The 21,412-nt window shown below is 46.6% G+C and overlaps 1 protein-coding gene across 1 annotated transcript in view; it reads left to right on the top strand.

The window, feature by feature from the left end:
* ANKRD55 (ankyrin repeat domain 55) overlaps window positions 1-21,412 on the top strand; it is a 747,192-nt gene that overhangs the window by 367,594 nt on the left and 358,186 nt on the right. The window contains exon 8 of the mRNA XM_078677760.1: window positions 16,800-16,967. Coding sequence (XP_078533886.1) covers window positions 16,800-16,967 — 168 coding nt within the window. The remainder of the gene's footprint in view (window positions 1-16,799; window positions 16,968-21,412) is intronic.

Raw genomic sequence — 21,412 nt, 5'->3', positions numbered from 1 at the left:
GTATCTATTGGACAGAAATGACCAGTTCCTATCTTTTAGATATAATGGATTAGGAGAAATGTATCCTTACTAGTGGTTGACACACTATTGGACTTGGCCCTTTTTGCAGGGTCATCCCTGAACTTTTTGCCTTCCTCATGTATTATGTCTGACCTGTTTTTGTTGATTTTATGACTCTGGGCACTTTACCACTGCTGATCAGTGCTAAGTGCATATGCTCTCCCTGTTGTAAATTGATGTATGGATTAGTGACTCCATGATTGGCTTATTTGCTTTACTGTCAGACCCTAGTACAGTGCACTGCGGGTGCCCATGGCTGTTAAATCAAATGCTGCTGGTGGGCTTGCAGCACTGGTTGTGCCACCCACAGTAGCAGCCTGTAAAGTGTGTCTCAAGTTTGCCATTGCAGAGCCTCTGTGCAGTCAGGTACTGCCATGTTGACTGGGCAAGTGCATCCACTCACCAGTCCCTAAACTACATCTTTTAGTTAAGTTGGTTTCAACATTCTGTGTTTGAAAATACCACTTTTAGAAAGCAAGTATTTTCTTGCCTAACTAACTATCCAAACCTGCCTCTGCTAGGTTGTGTATTCCTTGTCTGGAGTTTGAGTGACAGGAGCTGGAGCTTGGGGATTTCAAGAGACAGGGTGAGTCAGCACAGGGCTGAATAGAGATATCTGCATGTAGATGGGTGGGAGGAGGTGCACCTGGGACCTTGATAGGGCTGGGCCTGCCTTCCACTATGCTGGCTCCACTTCCTGTAGTGCGTCTGATGGCCCTGGCCCACACTGTCAAAGGAAAGAAGGATTCTTGTCAACAAAATGCTCCAGGACTGACCAGAACTGGTTTAGACTAGGTGATAGACACTCTCTGCCTCCAGAGACAAAGGATACTGGTGTATAACAGAGGGGACCCAGACTCCAGAGAATTAGATCACTTTTTGGAAACAAGAAGAACCTTTGCTGAGGAGAGGAACCAGAGAAACTGGGGAGGAAACTATCCCTAAGCTGAGTGCTGTTTGGGGGATTGACCTGCAGTGGTTGCCTGACTGCCAACGAAAGGAGAAAGGACTTTGTGCTACTTTCAAATCAACTTGTAAAGTATTTCCAAGGGCTTGAGATAGAGCTTGCCTCCTGCTGGAGTGTCGGGGACAACAGACTTCACCAACCAGCATCCCTGCCTTCCCTTGCTGGGAATTGAAGTGCCTGCTGTTGAGCTGGGCCTTCTCAGAGACTGTGTGTCGCTGGGAGCTGGAAGCGCGACTCAAGATGAAGAAGCATGTTGTTGCCGCAGCCGTTGTCGTCGCATCACCGGAGAAGAGTCACCATCGCAGCAGACGCAGTTGCATAACTGGAGAAGTGTGCCGCCGCTGTGGCCATCGCATCACCCGAAGCTCCTCGCATCACCGGAGGAGAGTGTCGCCATCGCAGCAGATGCCATTGCATCCCCAGAGAAGCGTGTCGCAGGGCCTGTCGAGGCTCAGAAGAATCGTGGAGTCGCTGCACGGCCGTCGGGCATGCACGCATCAATGTCGCATCAAGAAGAAGACGCCATTTTGTTTCATCGCAACGGATCTTCATCGCATTACTGCGCCGCCACGGAAGCGCAGTACAAAACCGACGCATCACCTCCCCACGAAGAGAAGAACCGACGCCTCCTCTACGCAGCAGTAGGGACCCGGCGCATCACTGTTCTTGCGTGTAAGGAACCAACACATCACCTTCCCTGTAACACTTTCGTTGTATAGTGTTACACATCCAAAGGTACATTGAACTCAAAGTGTAACATTTTACATCAAAAGAGAATTAAGCTATTGCTACCATTTTTAAAGTACAGTATTGTGGATTTTTGTCGTTTGTGGTCTTGTGTTAAGTCTATATAAAAATACTTATTTTTATACTACAAATTGTGTGGTGTCCATCTGTAGTGTTGTCAGTGGGTTACTGTATGTGTTCACAAATGCTTTACACACTGCCTCTGAGATAAGCCTGCCTGCTAGCGCCAAGCTACTAATGGGGTGAGCAAGGGTTATTTTAGGAGTGGACCCCCTTACCCTGACTAGACGCAAGGGTCCCTATTTGGTCAGAGGTATCTACCTCTGCCAACTAGAGACCCCCAAATCTAATACCCAGACGTGCTTAGCCTCAGTATTTAATTGGCTGACCCAGGCTTCCCTTAAATGTAACGAGGATAAATTGGAGGTCCTCTTGTATGGCCAGTTCCCTGCTGACTTCAGAAACCGTGTGTGGCCACCTAACCACTCCAGCCCGCAGTCCGAGGGCGGGCCAGCAACAAATCTGGGGATCTGGTGTAGTGAGGACCTATGATTCAGCGCCCACGTGAAAAAATTGACGGGGGTCTGTTTTGGCACTCTCAAAGCACTCAGTAAAATGTTTCCTTTTCTCTCCCGAGAGTAGCCAAGGAGACGGTCACCCATGCCCTGATCCTGTCTAGACTGGATTATGCTAATACTCTGTTCCTTGGTCTGCCTGGCTACTTGCTTCGCAGGCTCCAAATTATTCAGAACGCCGCACCTAGGCTCCTCTTTAATGCCACAAAGAGATCCAGCGCGCGTCAATACTTACGGGAATTACACTGGCTGCCGGTGGCTCAGCGGGTGCAGTTTAAAGCGATTACTCTGGCCCACGGGGCTCTACACGGGCAGGGCCCATCCTACCTTAGGAAGTTGAATTTGAATTTTAAAATATTTATAAAGCGCACGTTTACCAAGTGGTTTCTTGGCGCTAGGAATCGCTTTCTATGTGCCAAATTGCCCTTTGTGATCGGCGGGTTTCCGCCAGATGGTCGTTCCGCGCTTCCGCAGAGTGCAACTGGGGGGTCAGTCTCTCTCTGTCAAGGCTGCTGAGGCATGGAATGCGCTTCCTATTGATCTCTAACTCATCCCTGAGTTTCAACTTTTTAAGAAGCATCTTAAAACACATCTGTTCAGCAAGATCCACTAATCCGAATCTAGCTCCTACTCCTGCTCTCCCCATGCGCCAGGACACTCTAGAGTAACAACGCGCGTTACAAATGCAATATAACATAACATACCCACATAAGAGCCACATGCAATAAGACAAACTTTGGAGAGAAAGGCCAGAAAATGCGACCGTAACCGGGTTTCATTCGCTTCTAAAGAGCAGGATGTAATCAGCATTAATATACATAATCTGTACAATAAGTGCATAAATACCCTCACAATGTGTTGTGTTTGGCCCACACAGGATCTAAATGCACTAAGAGAAACTATGGAGAAAACAGACAGAAACTATGACCATAACCACGTTCCATTCACCTCTAAAGAACAGGATGTAATCAGCATTAGAAAATCTTTACAATAAGTTTATAAATACCATAATATTGTATCAGCGTGCACTAACATATAGACTACATGTCCCAGGAGGTCGCCATATGAAATTTAAATGAATGTGATAACGTGGCCCTCATTAACACACAGCAAGCTGCATAGGGATCACACACGTCAGATAACGTAAGAAGAAACGTCGCAAGCACTACATGCTAGGTTGGTGCACGCACGCATGTAATACACACAATCTGGGACCCTCCTACCCCAACCATGAAGGTCTGAGAGTGGGTAGAAAAACCTGGTACACGCTACCCTTTCAAAAGAGAGGAATGTGAGCGAACGGTCAGTGTTACAAATGAGGCCTTGAAACCACAAGGCAGTCCAAAATCCTTCTCACTCCAGGCCGTGTTTTATTTGAGCCTTTCAGACCCTCGGTCACCAGTAACAGATGGGGATGAGGCGGTTCATAAGAAAGTGTGTGCCAACATGTAGCTTCCACCAGTTGGCTGTTCGTAGGGGCACGGTAGGACAAGAAGTGGGTTCTCCACCATGATGAAGTAAGTGTAAATAAAAAATATGCTTGTAGATACTAACATTGTATGAAGGCACAAAAGGCTCTAGGTCCTTATGAGAGGAGATAAGCTAGTTGTAAACAAAATAACATGTTCTCATTATGCTCAGGCTTAGCTGCTAAACAAATCTATATAACCCCACCACCAGAGAGTGACTACAGGAGAGACCATGCAGTAATTAGCACAACCTAAATAGATAAAAACAATTCTTTGGTGTCTTCACATGTTTTCAATGCCACTTATGCATGTTGTGTCAATGAATATAATCTTAGAATTACCTAATCATGTTTGGTGTACTCTCATGTTAGTCCAAGGTTTTTAAGCACAACTGGCTAAAACGGGTGTACAAGTATGTGGCTCCCCAAAAAAATGGACTAAATGAGCCTCCTCTGTTTATAAGTATATAAATGATGACCCCCTTTAATTTTTCACTCCTTTTTATTGCTTGTATTTTTAGGTTGTTCTTAAAAGGGAATAGTCCATACGTGAGAGGTAGGTCCTCTCCGCATACATATTCCTTTTCTTTGGATGCCCTGCACTGACTGCTTGCAGTATAGGGACTCTTAGACACAACCCTGACGAATGACATTGACGACTAGGCCAACGGAAGGCAGAAATATGTTGGCCCCAAAAATATGAACCCGAATACAGAGACACATATAGGTCTTGCACCTATATATATGCCTCCTGTAGTTACACCCATAGTGACTTTTTAGCATATCTGGGATACCACCAGAATAAAGGGTATCGTTGCGGTTTATCCTAAGATATTTTTAATCCGTCAGCTGGATCACGTTACTATCCAGACAAGAGATATTTAAGAACTCCCTCTTGGCAAGCCCCAGCCTGAGGTTGAGTCCGCCCTGTTAGTATTATCTTACCTGGGTGGGACGAGGTGGCAAATGATGAATCATATCACATTACTCAGCTAAAAAACTGGGCTGTCACGCCATTTTTGTGTTTTGATTATTAACAGGGGAGAACCAGAGGTGCCCCCTCAGCCCCCAACCGGAGGCCGCCAGGGAAACGGGGCCCTGCTAGGGGCCACTAAAGACACTTTCTGACAGGGTTGCCATGTCGGAAAGGCTGGCATGGAAACCCTGTCAAAACCATACATCGTAATCCAGATGGCGTAAACTGCCGTCCATATGGAATGCGGGCCGGTTCTGGCTGGCCTCCTTGGGCCTGTCGGAAGCCAGCCGGAATGACTGGTCGATATCGTAATCAGCCGGTCAGAATTGAAACCGACGATGCAAGTCATATAGCCTACGGTCGGAGGCTTTATGACCAACATCGTAATCGACCCCTAAGAGTCAACCCTTTGTCTGTTACTCTCCACAGACCCATTTCTCTGGGATACTGCTTGGCTATCAATTCATTAGGAAAGGAATTTGCTGGTATAAGTAGCTATAAGAAGCCAAATTTAGGGGCATATTACCAAGGGCAAGTATCTCCGCTTTCTCTGTGAATTGTGCCGAGAAAGCGGCGATACGGGGCACTAGAGGGCGCATGAGCAGAATGGCCGCACTTGCATGAGGCTCCTGCTGCCTGGATCATTAATCCTTCATTTATATGCTTAAACTAGCTCCTTATCTGTCACAATCACGGTCGAGTGTGTAGAAAGTGTTCCTACAGCAGCGGTGAAACTTTGGCTGATTTGCGACTTGGCACGGTGAAAATATCGGAAGCGACATCCCCGCCGAGACCTGCGCTGGAGAGTAGTGGAGCAGACTGCGGGGACCCGAGAGCTACGCAAGGCCGCGGCGCTCCACGAGGTGACCAGGCCTCACACGGACGGACGGCTGGAGTGACGACTGCCTGCGCTGCTGCTGAAGTGTGGGGGATGCGATATTCGGTCTCCGGAGCTTTATAACACCGGCATGGCGCACATGGTGAAATAGCTGCTGCCTATGAGTGACCTGGGCCCCGACATCAGAACTCCCATTCATTTGCGGTAAGGAGCCGGGGCTCGTGACGTCCCTGTGCGCTTCGAACCGCAGCGGCGCCTGACTGAGGGTGCGGGAGGGACCAGCATGCCACCGGAGAGGTCGTTAATAGAGAGGCCCCCCTGGCTCCCTCTTTCTCTGGCCAGCTGCGCTGAAGACTGCAGGCGCTATACAAGCAGCGCGCCTCCCGCAGCGGGGGTGACCAGGAAGACCGGGACGGACGGGGTGCGGTATTGAGGGATGGCCGGCCCGTGTGACCAGGTGACGGAAGGCATCACCGGTACGAGCGATGTGGTGACTGTACAGGCGCCGCGATTACCAACGGTCCCGAGCACGCATGTAAGGCCGGTCTGAGGCTGAGGGGAGATTCGGCGGAGTGTGGGGACGATCTCCCGGACGTCTTTACAGGTATAACTCTGTGGCACATCGAAGCACCAGTGTGTGATCCTGGACGATTGCGCGCTCTGAGTCACACTACAGTGCTCTCCTTTCTTTACTGGAGCTAGTGAGGTGTGGAGACATATTTATGCTACATTGCCGCCATATAGGACCTTTGGCGGGCTGAAGCTCCGCGCTACACACAGGCTCTGTGACGTTACGAGGGAAAGGACATCTTGGATCGGATTAGGTGCAGTGCTCTGTGGCGATTGCGGTGCTGCGCTGCTAGGGCTTTGAGCCTAATTCAATAACCCAGGCCTAGGAGATCAGATTTGCACACAGCGAGGCCCAGACTGCGTAATCTATGCCCCTTTGACTCCAATCGAGTCCCCGTGGCTCAAGGTGCTCCTGAAGAGATCCTGAGCGTAAGGATCTGTACACGACGCTGTAATATTCAGCTGGCCTCTTCGTGCTCCTTTGTTTTCTTCCTCCTGTGGCTCTGTACACGACTCGGCGTTGCTCTGGTGAAAGGGGCTTGGTTGCCCCCCTCCCCGTCTCCTGCTCTGGTGGCGCATGTCTGTGTTGGGCCTGGCCTTCTTTGGACACTAGTGACTGCACTGCTCACTCGTATCGCGTCATAGGAGTGTCTGCAGGCCTTACCCATGAACTGCGAGAGCCGAGACTATCGTCTGTCACCACACGCCCATACAAACAGTCGACGATGGGAAAACCGGATAATAAGTAACCTAAGCTGACATTCGACAACACACATAGCAAGAGAGGACTGCGTCCTCCGCCGGATGCGGCGTGCTCCCAGAGCCCTTCGCCAACCGAGGCTGGTCCTGACTCCTCCACGACTGCTCTACAACAATTGATGCAGGAGATGCGGCAGGGGTTTGCTACCATAGTGGACAAAGTAGATCGAATGTCATCCAGAATGGACGCTATAGCACAAAAAATGGATGTGCATGAGGAACGCATCACGGAAGCCGAACGGCGCATATCTGATCATGATGACACGGCGGCCTCTCATACTGCTCAACTTTCGCGAATGGACAATGTGTTAAGAGTCATTGCGGCTAAGAACGAGGAGTTGGAAGCTCGCAGCCGCAGGAACAACATCCGCGTGATAGGTGTGCCGGAATCCACCAACACAGGGCGCATGGAAGATTATGTGGAGAAGATACTGTTGACAGCGGTTGGAACTGAGGCTTTTTCCAAGCAATTCATTGTTGAGCGTGCGCACCGATCGCTAGGGCCACAGCCTAAACCAGGTGCCCCGCTGAGGCCTATAATTGCACGTCTCCTCAACTACCGTGACCGCGACACTGCCCTTCGAGCTGCACGCACCAACCGCGATCTCTCCTGCGATGGAGTCAGCTTCTCCATTTATCCTGAATTTACGCCTGTGGTGCACGAACAACGGCGGAAATTTCTGGATGTGAAGAAAAAACTGAGTGCTCTACAGATCAATTATGCGTTGTTATACCCTACCAAGTTAAGAATAACTCATCAAGCAAAGCAACGCTTTTTCACGAATCCACAACAAGTGGAAGACTTTTTGAAAACCTTGCATCGTGAAAGAGCTGAGCGCAGGAACAACGAAGATGACGATCGGGATGGCGACCTATAGCTGCATGAAGACACTTGATTGTATGACTTGATTCTTGTTACAACATACTGCAATATCGGCATTGCCCTAACGGCCCTAGAAGATAGACGGATGTAAGATGACGCCGCTGCTGTGCGGGCATACCATGGACGGGTATTGGACTGCTAGTGGTAACGTACTCCAGGCACCACCCCCCTTCCCCTTGGCTGTGCCCGTTGGAGGCCGTACAGGATGAGGGGTGCGGTGGAGGGGGGTGGCTATGTGCATGCCTCTTGATGTTCCCCATAGGGTATACCCCATGGACTGTACTGATTACTTTGCACCTCTTTAGTTGTTTGGATGTTGCGGAGGGGGGGATGCGGATACTGGCAAGTTGGGGATGCTCCAGTGGGTGGGGGGTGGTATGAGGAACTGCTTACACAATATACTGATCTGTGGTGTCAAGGGCGGTAATGATGCATATTCAATGAGAATGCTTAGCAAATACTCTTCCAGTACCGAGACGTGCCCCTCTTTGGAGAGGAAGATGGGTCACCCCAGTGATTGGATCCTTCTTACGATGTCTGCTCTGGGAGTAAGTGGGGATGGGGGAAGGCCGATTGTACCTGGTGATGGCCATCCCACGCTCCGGCAAGTGGGGCTGCTAAGTGATATGTGTTCTGAAATCGATGATGTGGAGACACTGGTGATGCTTGGCACTACAAAGGGGGGGAATTTTCAGTTAGAGGGCAGGGGAGGGGGGGAGTTCGGGAAAGTTCACATTAAGTTTGGAGTCACAGATCTTGAAGTCATGTTACCACAGGATCCGACAGGATTGTGGGTAAGTGTTACTGTCAGTGATGGAGGGAGGGGAGGGGAGGCGGCAAGGGGATTGTCTGACATGGTTGGGGGAAGTCAGTGGGTGGGGGGAGGAGACGGGAAGTGTGGTTCCACTGGAATATGGTTACGAATGCGGTTACAGGGTCAATGGACGTTTTCTAATGGTGCAGGAGTGAGATGGTCGATACAGGTAGATACAAAAACTGCCAAGGGCACCGGTGGGGCAAATGGCTGAGGGTGATGTGAGTAGAACATCTATAATGTCCTGGAATGTGCGGGCCTAAATGATGCCAGAAAGAGTAGGAATGTAGTTGCATACCTGGATAGACATAATGTACATATAGCATTGCTACAGGAGACACATATACATCCCCGGTCCGACCCCAAGATAGCGAGTAAATGGGCGACGATCAGGAAATTCTCATCATATTCCTCACATGCTAGAGGGGTAGCGGTTCTGATAAAGAAGTCGATTGCATTTCAGGTATTAGGGGAGCTCCTGGATCCCAACGGGCGCTATGTAATATTGTGGGGTAGATTAGGCACTGATGTTGTAGTCATAGTGAATTGTTATGCTCCTAATGTGGACACCTCAGACTTCTTCACGACACTTTGGGGGCATGTGATGGGAGTGGGGGCTACCCATATCATTTCAATGTTGCATTAGTCCCTGGTGCGGATAGGTCAGATGGGAGTGCTCAATATAACCGACAGGCGAGAGATGTTCTACTGGGCATACTTGAGGAGGCAGGATTGGGAGATAGCTGGAGGTTCGTTCACCCTACACAAAGGGAGGGGACGCATTTCACAACATATGCTAACACATGGGCTCGCCTTGATTACTGTTTCGTATCCCGTGGGCTTAGTATAGGCCTTGGTAAGGTCGTACATTTGCCAAGGACATATTCAGACCATTGTCCTGTGGTGGTACAACTGGCTGTACTGGGACATAAGAAAACACGACCGCCATGGAGACTGTTCCTCTCTATATTGTTAGATCCGGTGTTTAAGGCGGAACTGGGAGAAGAAATAGAGGCGTTTTTTCCCAGAAACAAGGGATCGGTGGCAAGTGTGGAAATGGTGTGGGAAGCATTTAAAGTAACGATTAGAGGGTTCTGTATATCGAAAAGCTGTGGGGTGCTGCGGGACATTACAAGGACACTTGGGAAGTTGGAGAAAGAGCTTAAGGAACTTGAAATAGTGATGGCAGGGGGATTTGATCCAGGGGTGCATGAAAAATTCAGAGATAAGCTCTCACAATATAAGGAAGAAGCAGCGAGGGAAGTAAAGTATAGGGGGAAATACTGGACTGCACGGAGATATTGTGAAGGGGAGCGACCGAGTAAAGTACTTGCAGCTATCACGAGGAAACCGAGATTTAATACCTCTATACTTGAAATTGTCACGCCTGAGGGTACGCGCTGTCAGGATACACAGGGGATCCAAGAGGAGTTTTTGACACACTATGGGCAGCTGTATACTTCACAACAAACGGGCATGGTGGAGATGGGGGATTTCCTGGATGATATTGCCCTCTGCTGATTAAGTGACGTGCACAGACTATTTCTGGGTGCTCCCCTGGAAACTGATGAAATACGGGACGCGATTATGGCACTTGCTAATGGCAAGGTGGCGGGTCTAGATGGCTTGCCTGCCGAGTTTTATAAATGCTATGTAGATACTATTACGCCCGTCCTGAAAGAGGTTTATGAGGAGTCGCTGGAAGTTGGGGAATTGCCGGGATCGATGAGGGAGGTAGTAATAGCTTCCTTGTTGAAACCGGGTAAGGACCCGCTGGATACTGATTCCTATCGGCCGCTGTCTCTCATTAATAGCGATGCGAAGATCCTCGCTAAGGTACTTGCCACACGTTTATCGCTAATTATGACTAAGATAGTATTGCCAGATCAGTCAGGCTTTGTGCCAGGCCGTGCCACTAATCATAATCTTCGCACGCTGTTTTCCTTATTGCCAACTATTGCCCCGGAGCTCTCAGTCGCTGCCATATTCCTTGAGGCTACTAAAGCGTTCGACTTGGTTGAGTGGACATTCCTTTTTACTATATTAAACAGAATGAGGTTTCCAAAATTGTTCGTGGCATGGATAGAACTGCTTTATACCAAACCTGTTGCTAGAGTGGTAATTAATGGTGTGTTGTCACCTCAGATGCCAATAACACGAGGCACTAGACAGGGATGCCCCCTTTCCCCTTTACTTTTTGCTATAGCAATAGAACCACTGGCATGTCGTGTTCGTCAGTTGCACAGGGCTAGTGCCTTTAATTGTTTTCAGCGCCAGATAGGGGTGTCGCTATATGCAGACGATATCACGTTGTATGTGAAGGACCCTCAGGTCACCCTTAATCCTATTTTGCGTGAATTCCTGGTTTTTGGAAGGATGTTGGGGGTTGCAGATTAATTGGACGAAATCGCAATTTTTCCCGCTCACGAGTGCGGTGACGCGATTTCAGCTGGATTACCCACTGGAATGGTGCGACGCAGACCTTCGCTACCTGGGTATCGTGATCTCCCTGGATAAAGGAGAAACTCTTAGACTTAATTATGGTGTAGCCATCACGAAGCTAGCTGAAAATGTCACGCGGTGGATGACACTGCCGTTGTCTATGGCGGGTAGGGCGTCGCTCATAAAGATGGTGGTGTTGCCGCGATTTCTGTATCTATTTCAGAATATTCCTTATTATCCTGGCGCTTACTTTTTTCAACGTCTGAGGTCGGAGCTTCTTCGCCTTTTCTGGGGGGGCAAGCAACCGCAGTCAAGATGGTCCATTTTAACGCAGCCCTATGAGAAGGGAGGTTTTGATGTCCCGGATTTCAAAATCTATTATCTCAGTGCCCAGGCGCAGTATGCATACCATTGGATGAATCCTACACCTTTTTATGCCGCAAATTGCAGTGGAGGATTGGATTGTACGACCTCTTCCCCTCAGTGGCATGATCCAGGGCACGGTGGGAGACATAGAAACACCGTACACCACAGTAACTTGTACCATAGACGCGTGGCGTCGTCTGAAGAAAGTTTTAAACGTCTCACAGCTGTATTCTCCACTAATGCCACTCACATACCACCCCCGACTGTCGCTTTTATAAGAGAAGGGATTCCAATTAATGTGCAAGCGGGTTAGGATTGCCAAGTGGGGCGACCTGTTTCTCAATGGGCAATTCCGCACCACAGAACAGTTGTTTCAGGGAGTGCAACCTACTCCACTGGAGGTCTTTTATTATGTCAGACTGAGGCAGGGGTTGAGGGATGTCTTGTCACACTTCCCAGATGAACCGGCGGTAGTTCTGCCATTGCATGTCATGCTGCTGTCGGATGGACGCCATCTTGTCTCTAGATTGTATAACACCATTAGACTGCATCGTGCGGGATTGGAGAGTCCGGCGCGCTGTTTGTGGAGTGCTGATATGGGCCAAGACATTACCGAAGACCAATGGCGCCATTGCTGTGCCATCACGGCTAATATATCATCTAGTAGTAGACTGAAAATTATTCATTTCAAGTTCTTGCATAGATTCTATTATATGCCAGCTCGTAAACTGCGGTTCTAGCTGACAGATAACGATAGATCTGATCGGTGCCATGCAGAGGGGGCGGGATTTATCCACCTGGCATGGGAGTGTCCCGGAGTGCATGAATACTGGACACAGGTACATGCTGCATTGCAAATTATGACAGACGGGGCGATTCATAAAGACCCATTAGTCATGCTATTGGGATATACACTGAATATACCTAAGCCAATCCGTAGGTTGGTCGACACTGTACTACTGCTTGCTAAGAGGAGAGTTGCTTGCCGCTGGGGGAGGGGGAGAGCTCCTAAGTTTAAGGAATGGCTAGAGGATGTTGTCTACTGCCAGGAAAAAACTTAATATTTATGCTGACTTGTTACCAGTTCGTAGCAGGCCACGTGATTTCTGGGGTCCTCTACAGGCATACCTTTTGACCACTGCAACGTCACAGGACGACTCGGATGATGGCAGCTAATTGTGTGACACATGGCTGACTGTTTACCAATGTATTGCATTCTTACATTAGTGGGGGCGTACTGATAGCCAATCTTCTGTATAAAGTAGAGCATTGCTGGAAACCGGAGTTCTCCCAGGAAGACTGTCAGAACTTCCAGGATTTTTTTATAAGTAAAATCGAGGATCTTCAGGGTGAAATATCTCGGACCCCAATCTTTGACTGTCCATCTTGTATTCTGCCAGTTACCCCTGATGTACACCAATCCATTAACACATTCCCCTTGATTACTAAGGAGATGTTCCCCAGTTTGGTGGAGAGAGTAAACTCAGGCTCTCAGGTAGATCCGTGCCCCCCTAGTGTCTTCAAACTTGCTATTTTGGGATGTGAAGAGGATGTTCTTACCCTCCTAAATAAGTCGCTGGAAATGGGACAGGTTCCAACGTCTTTCAAAGAAGCTCGGTTGATTCCGCTTCTAAAAAAACCTGGGGCCGATGCTAAAACTGTAAAGAATTACAGGCCCATCTCCCAACTACCCTTTCTAGCCAAAGTAATTGAGCAGCATGTTCTGACACATCTGTCGAAACACCTGGAGACCAACGACCTACTAGAGCAAAATCAAGCTGGCTTTCGCAAACATCACAGTACGGAGCTGGTGATGGTGTCCATTTTGGATGAACTACGATGCAGAGCTGACAAGAAGATCCCCGGGGCCCTGGTGCTCTTAGATCTCTCTGCCGCGTTTGATACGGTGTGTCATAATCTACTGTTGAAACGTTTGAGAGATCTGGGCATCGGGGGGACCGCGTTAGGCTGGCTAACTTCATTCCTGCAGGGAAGATCGCAGAGGGCCCAGCTGTCAGACTCTGTATCTACTGCAGCAGCCATAACTTGTGGAGTTCCGCAGGGTTCAGCTCTCTCACCGCTCCTTTTTAATATATACCTTCAGCCACTGATTTTCGCTCTTAACCACATGGACTGTCAGATTTACAACTACGCCGACGACACTCAGATTATCATACAAATTGAGGATACATCTGGAGCCCAGGCTAGGTTGCATAACATCTTAAAGTTCACAAGCAACTGGATGTCCACCAACTCCTTAAAAATCAACCCAGAGAAGACCGAAGTGTTGCCCATCACCAGCTCGGGTAACCCGTGGAACGATCGCTTCTGGCCAAAGGAGTTGGGCAGGACCCCGGCACCAGCTGCGGTGGTGAAAAGCCTGGGCATCCACATTGATGGTAATCTTTCTATGAAAAATCAGGTGTCGTCGGTGGTGGGTAAGTGTGTTGGCCTCCTTAGGCAGTTGCGCAAAATCTCGCAGATGCTGTCCTTTTCTACCCTAAGAACTGTGGTGTCTGCAACAATTCTAGGCCGTCTCGACTACGGAAATTCTCTTAATGTAGGACTCCCCCAGCAACAACTTTCAAGACTGCAAATTGTGATGAATGATGCAGCGAGATTGATTTTTGGAAAGTCTAGAAGAGCACATGCATCTCCTCTCCTATGCCAACTACATTGGCTTCCAATTAGGCAGAGGATTTTATTCAAAGGTATGTGCATTGCGCATAATGCAGTCTATGGCAATGCTCCCAGTTATATTAAAGCTAGGCTGGTACAATATTCTCCAAAAAGAACTTTGCGCTCATCCGAGGATTCGCTTTTGATCTGCCCTCGCTATCGCATGGCTACCTGTGGTGGACGTGCCTTTTCAACTACTCTACCGGCAGCTTGGAATAAATTACCTCTCTGCCTACGGAAAGAACCGAATCTATTGCCTTTTAGGCGGAAGCTAAAAACGATCCTCTTCCGAGAAGCTTGGGGCTTGATCTAATTTGGGTACCTATCCTTTTGTACTGATCAGTTTTCACACTACAAGCGCTTAGAGACCTACTGGTGATAATTGCGCTATATAAATTGAATAAATAAATAAATAAATAAAATAAACTTCAGGATGCTTCTCTTATGGCGTGCTGATCACCCGAACCTGTGTACCCTGATACCCCTGTCTTTGTACCTATATTGATTGATACTAAGCAGTGAATGTATGGCCGGGGGTGGAAGGGACCGACATATGTATACTCCTGCATGCTCGGATCATCGACTCATGTACTGTACCTATATGATTGTCAAGGGATTGTGACTCGTATGAATGTAACCTAACTGTCTGTTCTCTGTTCACTATGAAAATGATAAATAAAGGTTTAAGAAAAAAAAAAAAAAAGAAAGCGGCGATACTGCTAGAGCCCTATTAACAAGGGCATTTTAAAGCCTGCCCCAAGCCCACTTTGCATGTCGGCGATAAACATCGCTAATGACATGCAAAGTGGGCGTTCCCACGTCCAACCACATGAAAAATGTGATTGGAGGTGGGAACACCCTATTACCAAGGAAGGCGATGGGTGGAAAAGACCTGCGATAAACTCATTTATCGCAGGTCTCCCAACGCCTGCTCTGACCAGGCGTTAGGCATTGATAACATGGGGGTGTGGATCATAAAGCTGAATCCACCCCCCATATTATCAAGGCCCACATTAGCGCGTGAAAACAATGTTTGTTTTCATGCGCTAATGTGCCCTAACGCCGGATTTCTATTCGCCTGCCTGATGCACATTGATAATTGCGCGCTAAAAAGGCGATGAAATGGGGCGATAGCCGGCGATACGGGAATGTGCGTTGTGCGTTTTCCAACGCAATCTTCGGTAATATGCCCCTTAGTTCTCTTTGGGAATTATCTTTCTGGTGGATATTATACCTGTAAATTCTTCACTGTCCCACCTGCCTCCTAACTCTGAGGAGTGGTTACTGCACTGAGAAGACACACAGTTGGTTATCTACTTTGCTCTCCTCTAAATTTGGGAGGCACGTCTCTGCCTCTAATGGTATTGGGGTGGTAAAAGGACAAGAACTAATGTCAGAGCGTCTGCTGGTGCCATCTGTGGCTCCATGTCTGAGTCAACATGGAGCCATGGCCCCACCTATCAGAGCTGGAGAGCTATTACAAAGTTTTCAAGATCCAGTCTGGCACCTGGAGGAGGTCGATACAGTAGGAAGGTAGATCCAGGCCCCAACAGAAAGGTCATTACCAAAGGTATGTACATTTTGTTTCCAGATCAACTCAGTTGCCTATCTCTCCAATGTTTTTTTTTAATCTCAAGAGCTGGACGCAATGGTCTTCTCCTTTTCACCTTTCTTGATTTCCCAAGAATGACGCCTGTTCCCAGCAGACATGTTGCCAATCTGGAAAGGGATATATGTGCCAGGTGTCTCCTTAGCTGAGTCTCAAAATAGAAAAGAAGTAAAAACTCCAAAGTACAAAAAAAGCATCAATTTTTCAGATGCTTTTATCAGCGACTAATGCAAAAATACGGTGGCCATCATGAAACATTGTTCTGCATACTCATGTTGTTCTACCTTTCCGAGATGGCTGATATGTATATAATGAATAGGCGAGCAGCCTAGCACCACTGAAACTGAACAGTTTCAAAATACTGCAGAAAATAAAGCAATTCTTTTTATATCGGGGTTTTGACAGCACAATTTTCAAACTGGCCTATTACTTACAATATAGTGGCCCTTGGCTCTACCCCTTTTAGCCATTGGTTTTCTTCTACCAGCCTCTTCACAGTTATTGGCTTGAAACATTGTTAGTCAGATCTTGGCGCAGTCCACCACTGGAGTATTCATCTCTCATCTAAAACTATTGACGGTTACAGAGTTTTCTTCTACCTCCACTTTGCCCTCTCTATATATCCTGCTGACTCCCTTCCGTGTATCTAGCTGAAAGGTGCTAACTCTGCATGCATTAGCACATTAAACTTAAACCTTTTTGCTTTGCAGATGTTTGTTTCCCATAGCATCCATTTGTTAAGATGCCTTTGTCTGTTTATTAGTAAGTAGGTTTGATGTTCGTAGGATACGAGCCCCTCCCAATTGCACACCATACAGACGTCAAACCTTCTTCCTTTGCCAGTGCTTGTTTAGGAATGCAACACAGAAAACAGCTTTGAGACCTATCTGATGCAATGCAGAATATAGCAACCTTCGATTTTATAGTTTCATTAATATTGTTGCAACATATTGGGTAGCCACACCGTTTTACGAGAATAGTATGTCTTTGTTTACAATGGTATGTACGAGAGATTCCATTTTCTTGTGTTTGTCTATTTTTTCTAGGACTCCGATGCACTGGGCAGCAGCCGCAGGCAGAGCTGATTGTGTACAGACCCTCATGCAGCTGGGAGTCGATAGCAGTCCGCGAGACATCAATGAAAACACTCCGCTCACATATGCTATGTACTGCGGTCACACAGCTTGCATCAAACTGCTCTCTCTGGAGAATAGGTAAATCAACAGCAAATCAATCTTACGTGTTCGAAACACCCTTTGTTAGCTCAAACTTTACTCAAGGACGCTGAAATGTTCTAAGACCTTTAACGAGTGGAAATATATGTTACAATAGGGTGTGAATGCAGATTAATTACTGTATTTGCAGACTCGTGCATCGTTTTGCATCTCGTGGTTACATTTATACAGATGGAATGTGATATTACCAGTTTAAGTGCAGTTTGTGTACCACCGAGGAAGTAATGATACTGCTGCTTACTTCACTCTGCTTCCCATGCATTCGGGCTGAAGTCACCACTGATACTGAAGACCTGGGACCAGATGTTCGAACTCTCCATATTTTTCGAGTCGGTCACCGATTACCGACTCGCAAAATAGGATTCGCGAGTCACTATTAGGAAGGGGCGTCTCTTCCTCATAGCCAGTCGCACTGGCATGTATGAATGTTTTGTGAGTGGAATACGGTCGCAAAACAATCATATTTTACCGACTCTGCGAAGGAGGTAGTAACCCATTCGCAAACCGGAAGGGGTCCCTACAAGACCCCTTCCCCTAAGTGAATGTGTGCACCAACATTTTTTAAGAGCAGGCATTGGTCCCACGTACCACTCCCTAGTCTTAAAAAATGAAACAGAATCATCAAATTTTTCTTTTTTAAATGCATCCTGTTTTCTTTTAAGGGAAACAGGCTGCATTCCATAAAAAAATGCTTAATTTAAAAAGCAATCACAGACATGGTGGTCTACTGACCACAGCAGACCATCATCCTTGTGATTAAAGGACATTCCCAATGGGTCACAAAATGACCTCCTCATGAATATTACTGAAGTAAGTCATTTGAAACCCCATTGGAAATCACTAACAGCTAGATTCATCAAAGACCCATTTTGCGAGTCTTTAATAGCGATTCATAAGGAATCGCTATTAAGGACTTGCAAAACGGGATTCATGTAGGAATTGCAAAAAATATTGCGATTCCCACATCTTCCTTATTTGCGATTAGCAAATTGCTAATCGGAATAACTCCCCATTCATTCCTATGGGCCTAAGGCCCATAGGAATGAATGGGGAGTTATTCCTCATTTGCGATTAGCAATTTGCTAATCGCAAATAAGGATGCGATTTCAAGGGTGCCAGGGGTGTCCAAAGGACACCCTGTAGCACCCCTGAAAAGCAAATGTAGCCAGATGTTGCGCACACACATGTCGAAAGGACATGTGTGTGTGTAACATACCACTCAGAAAAATGCACTAAAGTGCATTTTTCTGAGTTTTCGCTATTTACCACGAAGTTGCAATTCGTGGTAAATAGCGGCCCGAAATAGCGAATTCGCTAATAGAAAATGGTTAATGAATTGCATTTAAGGAATCTCAAATAGAGATTCCTTAAATGCAATTCCTCGCAAATATGCGATTTCGCAATTAGCGATTTTTGCATTTGGGATGATGAATCCCAAATGCAAAAATTGCACTCGCAAAGGGCCAGATTCTCAGAATCTGGCCCTTTGCGAGCCGATTTTTCTTTCATGAATCTACCTGTAAATGTGTCTGAGATACATCAGTACAATATATTTTGTGGCTCGCTAATTGCGAATCGCTAAAATCGCAATTGGCGAGTCGCAAAATGAAATGGTCATATATCTGACCCCTGGCATACAAATGAAAGTACATTGTTTTTTGTGTTTAGTTGTGTGAGTGAGGTATGAATGCTGTTGGTAGGATGTGCAGAATTTGATGTAAATATATGTAAATCTTTTTGCTTTTGTATAGTTTTATAAATGTTAGTACATGCATAAAAATATATGATGATATGATTGAAAATTAAATACGTTCCAGGAGTTTAAAAAATAATAAATTTAATTACTGACGTAAATCAACAACGGACCGGTATGTTTTATTCATAAAGGTCAAGGTCTGATTACATTAAACCACGTCCAGTATTGGCGATTGTTCTGTTTTTTCGTTATACTTGGCTTAGCCTTACTGGGTTCAAAGCCAGAACCCTGTGTTGTTTTTTCCATACAAATGAAAGTGGCACATCGGTTCCAGCAGTCCTGCGACCTCCCAGACCTGTATATTGATGACGTTCTGGCATTCAAAACCTTTTCCAGATTATACCTGAAAGGTTGCAGTTTTTTAGGCATACTTCAGGAAAGTTGTTGTGAATTCATGGCTACACCTTTGCGTCTGTAATTTGACAGACTTAATTGTACAGCAATACAATTGCACCTGCTGCATTGCCAGCATTACAGCTGCATGATATATCTTTTTTTCTTCTTTTTTGTCTCCTTGGAAAAAATATCCCTACGGGGAAACCCTTTCCCCTGCACTGCAAAGAAGCTTAGGGTTTTCCATTGCTCTTCTCACCATACAAAGGATTACTACTTCCCCGAACAGGAGTAAAACTCAACATTTCTAGGATGAAGAGGAATTTGTAATTACCCACAAACTCATGAATATCTACTAAATTTGAAAACAAACTATGTCTTGAAATGCCCACTCCCTACCACCACTGAGTGGTAATATTACACATGAGTAAAAGGGGACTGCAAGATCACTTTAATTCGCCACTGTCAGAAACCTAATGAATGAATGAAATGTGATTTATTCACGCGCTACTATGCCCAGTGGGCGTCAAGGCGCCTAACTCAAAAAAAAATTAGCTGCGGGCAGACAGAGACACGAGCTCACTGATAGGCTTTGGAAAAACACCAAGTTTTCAGAGCTTTCTTGAAGAGATCAAGTGAGGGCTGTAATTTGATCTCCAAGGGAAGAGTGTTCCACAGTTGAGGTGCAAGGATGGAGAAGGCCTTGCTCCCCCATCTTGCCATCTTAGCGCGTGGGACTACCAGTTGATTAAGCTCTAACGAGCGAAGACATCTGGTTGGAACATACCTAGAGAGCAAAGAACCCAAGGCATCAATCGGGCCTGCCCTCAGGGCGCTGTAGGTAAGACAGAGAAGTTTAAAAGAGACTCTGAAAGGGATAGGCAACCAATGGAGACTCTTCCTTGCCGAGGTCGCAGAGGACATCCACGGCAGGGCCAGAACGAAGCGCGCCGCGGCATTTTGCACAACCTGCAGGCGTTGAAGAAGGCCCTTGTTGGCCCCGGCATAGAGTGAATTACAGTAATCCAGCCTTGAGCCAACAAGGGCGATCACAACCTGTTTTCGTGCCTGTGGGGAAAGATAGTACGCGATTCTTTTCAGAATCCTGATAACACCCCAACAGGTGGCCACTGTCCTGTTCACCTGCAGTTCCATGGAGAGCCGGGTGTCAAAAATGACGCCTAGGTTCCTAGCAGATTGTGTGGGTGTGGGGCAGATGCCTAAAGATGAGGGCCACCACTCGCCTGACCACATTTCCTGGTCTTTGCCGAAGACCAGGACCTCCGTTTTGTCACCGTTCAACTTTAATGACTATTTGTACTTATAAGTCAAACTTACATGTAACTTACAAATAGCTTTGGGAATAGTGCCTAAAGAGTACTGTAGTTACCCCTATAACACTTCGTGCTAGTGAACAATTCAACAAGCGAGAAAGAAGAAGAGAGAGATAAGGCAAGGAGGAGGGAGAGATATGCTTTTTCTCATTGTAACATGGATGTAAAGAAGTGGGAGAGATAAATGGGGGAGATAAAAGACATGAGAAATTCCTCTTTTTACGTGGTCACCCCTATTATATTTTGCAGAATTGTATTGCTGTTTTTTTTAATTTGCACACTGGGGCACTGCTGTCCAGGTAAGACTGGCTAATTTCAAAATAACAAATTTAATGCTACAGTAAGACCATAGGATATGGTGCAAGAAAACACACCAGTGGCATGGAAAATTAAATGTCACCTGTGACCTGCAGCACTTTTTGTGCCACCCACTAGAATTACAAAGAAAACTTGACTTCATACCAACCTGGAACACCTGACTGCTTTAACTGTTTTAACCTGTCAAAATAAACCTTTTCGACAGCAAAGAACCCTACACTTAAGCAAAATATGTCACCCAAAAGTAGGTTTTGTAGCCCACAAAGTGGGGTGTCTAGTATTTAAAAGAAGTATATACAAGAATTTAATGTTGGCATGTACCTACAGCGAGTATGTCCTAGCCCTCAAAAGCTATTTTCACTGTCCTATGAGTAAAACAAAGTTCCAAATAAAATCATAACTCTGCTATTTCTGGTTTGGGAAAAGCTACTAGAATAATTCAAAAACTATTTTTAATGTTTATTGAAAATCCAGTTCAGTGGTGAAGTCCAATTTTTGATAAATATTTATGAAAAGTAACTTTTAAAAAGTTAGATTTTGTCTGCCTGAACCTTCGGTAGCCTAGTTGTCATTAGCCTGCTGACAATTGAACCTGCCAGTGCGTTCTCTTGGTGAGGTGTGAAAAATGCTCCCAGAGTAAAAGCAATGGTTATACCTTCTGAAAGGAAAATGTGTGTGAGGTG

The sequence above is a fragment of the Lissotriton helveticus genome, chromosome 2_1, assembly GCF_964261635.1.
Source record: "Lissotriton helveticus chromosome 2_1, aLisHel1.1, whole genome shotgun sequence".
Classification (NCBI taxonomy): Eukaryota; Metazoa; Chordata; class Amphibia; order Caudata; family Salamandridae; genus Lissotriton; species Lissotriton helveticus.
The sequence above is the reverse complement of the archived record's forward strand: the minus strand, read 5'-3'. Positions and strand labels throughout refer to the sequence as shown.